Source organism: Clupea harengus, chromosome 1 (assembly GCF_900700415.2).
Source record: "Clupea harengus chromosome 1, Ch_v2.0.2, whole genome shotgun sequence".
Classification (NCBI taxonomy): domain Eukaryota; kingdom Metazoa; phylum Chordata; class Actinopteri; order Clupeiformes; family Clupeidae; genus Clupea; species Clupea harengus.
The window spans coordinates 3,302,917-3,305,416 of NC_045152.1; the positions used below are offsets into that span (position 1 = coordinate 3,302,917).

The window sequence follows — 2,500 nt, forward strand, 5'->3', positions numbered from 1 at the left end:
GTCTCGCGGTTTTGGCAGGACTAGGCAGGACAGACAGACTTCTGCATGATGGTCTCGCAGTGTTGGCAGGACTAGGCAGGGTGCTGTTGGGAGCTCAGAGACAGAGCTGCGCGGTAAGGCTTGGCGGTAAAACTGGGTGGTAAAACTGCGCGGTAAGGCCGGGCGGTAAAACTGGGCGGTAAGGCCGGGCGGTAAGGATGGGCGGTAAGGCTGAACGGTAAGGCTGGGTGGTAAGGCTGGGCGGTAAGGCTGGGTGGAGCGCCGTTGTCCAGATGGAAAGATTTGCTTGCTCATGCAGACCAGCGACTGTCTCACCAGTGTCATTGGGGCCAGAAAGCTAGACAAACATACATGCTCTCTCTCTCTCTCTCTCTCTCTGTCTATCTCTCTCTCTCTCTCTCTCTCTCTCTTCCTCTCTCTCTTTCTCGCTCACTCACTCACTCACACACACACACACACACACATACACTCTATATACACATATATACACCTATACACATACGTATACACATACAAAACACACACATACACACATAGATACACACACACATGCCCACACACATACACCCACACACATGCACAAGCACATGCACAAGCGCACCCACTCACACACACACACACACACACACACACATACACTCTATATACACATATATACACATACAAAACACACACATACACACATAGACAGGATGAACACACACATGCACACGCACATGCTAAAGCACACACATGTACATACACACACACACACACACACACACACACACACACACACACTCTATATACACTCTATATACACATATATATACAATTAAGAAAACACATGCAAATAGACAACACATGCAAATAGACAACACATGCAAATAAACAACACATATGCAAATAGACAACGGATAGCCGACTTCAGTAACATCATGAGGGTCAAACCGACGCAGTAATACACTAAATGAAGTTACACCATGGGCTGCTCCTGACTGACATATGTTGGTGTGCTGTTAGTAACTGATGCCAATTTGGCATGAGAGCAAATGGGTCTAAGACACGAGGTACCACCCTGTGAACACCATCCATGGAACAAGACCATGCAGCCGTTTTGATTGCTTGCTGTGTGGGGTTTGAGTCCATGTCAGTTATTGCAGCTGTACGTACTTGCATGCAGAGCTTTTAAATCCTTGAGCCTTTGGGGACTGGTCTCATTAGTGTTCATTATTAATTAGTGTCAGTCGTTAGTCTCAAGCTGGACGAGCAGTGGAACAACAAGGCAATGAGCTGTTTGACAGAACTGATATTTGATGATATGACTGTCTGTCTGTCTGTCTGTCTGTCTGTCTGTCTGTCTGTCTGTCTGTGTCTGTCTGTCTGTCTGTCTGTTTGTTTGTGTCTGTCTGTCTACCTCTCTCCATCTCTGACTATTTGTGATTGATTCATCCTCTGCCTGTCTGTCTGTGTCTGCCTGCCTGTCTGTCTGTCTGTGTCTGTCTGTCTGTCTGTCTGTCTACCTCTCTCCATCTCTGACTATTTGTGATTGATTCATCCTCTGCCTGTCTGTCTGTCTGTCTGTCTGTCTGTCTGTCTGTCTGTCTGTCTGTCTGCCTGTGTCTGTCTGTCTGTTTGTGTCTGTCTGTCTACCTCTCTCCATCTCTGACTATTTGTGATTGATTCATCTTCTGCCTGTCTGTCTGTCTGTCTGTCTGTCTGTCTGTCTGTCTGTCTGTCTACCTCTCTCCATCTCTGACTATTTGTGATTGATTCATCCTCTGCCTGTCTGTCTGTGTCTGTCTGTCTGTCTGTCTGTCTGTCTGTGTCTGTCTGTCTGTCTGTCTGTCTGTCTGTCTGTCTGTCTGTCTACCTCTCTCTGTCTCTGACTATTTGTGATTGATTCATCCTCTGCCTGTCTGTCTGTCTGTCTGCCTGTCTGTCTGTCTGTCTGTCTGTCTGTCTGTCTGCCTGTGTCTGTCTGTCTGTTTGTGTCTGTCTGTCTACCTCTCTCCATCTCTGACTATTTGTGATTGATTCATCTTCTGCCTGTCTGTCTGTCTGTCTGTCTGTCTGTCTGTCTACCTCTCTCCATCTCTGACTATTTGTGATTGATTCATCCTCTGCCTGTCTGTCTGTGTCTGTCTGTCTGTCTGTCTGTCTGTGTCTGTCTGTCTGTGTCTGTCTGTCTGTCTGTCTGTCTGTCTGTCTGTCTGTGTCTGTCTGTCTGTCTGTCTGTGTCTGTCTGTCTGTCTGTCTGTGTCTGTCTGCCTGTCTGTCTGTCTGTGTCTGTCTGTCTGTCTGTCTGTCTGTCTGTCTGTCTGTCTGTCTGTCTGTCTCTGTCTGTCTGTCTGTCTGTCTACCTCTCTCCATCTCTGACTGTGTGATTGATTCATCCCCAGGCTCATAGCAGTGTTCCCCTTGAGGCAGCCTACATGGGGGATGGTGAGTGATGTTTTTCTATTTATGTATTCTATCTCTATTATCTATTTCTATCTATTTAATCTATTTCTTTAAATGG

General features: G+C 46.7%; 1 protein-coding gene across 1 annotated transcript in view; it reads left to right on the plus strand.

Moving 5' to 3' along the window:
* jupb (junction plakoglobin b) overlaps window positions 1-2,500 on the plus strand; it is an 88,046-nt gene that overhangs the window by 79,319 nt on the left and 6,227 nt on the right. The window contains exon 14 of the mRNA XM_031564518.2: window positions 2,382-2,424. Coding sequence (XP_031420378.1) covers window positions 2,382-2,424 — 43 coding nt within the window. The remainder of the gene's footprint in view (window positions 1-2,381; window positions 2,425-2,500) is intronic.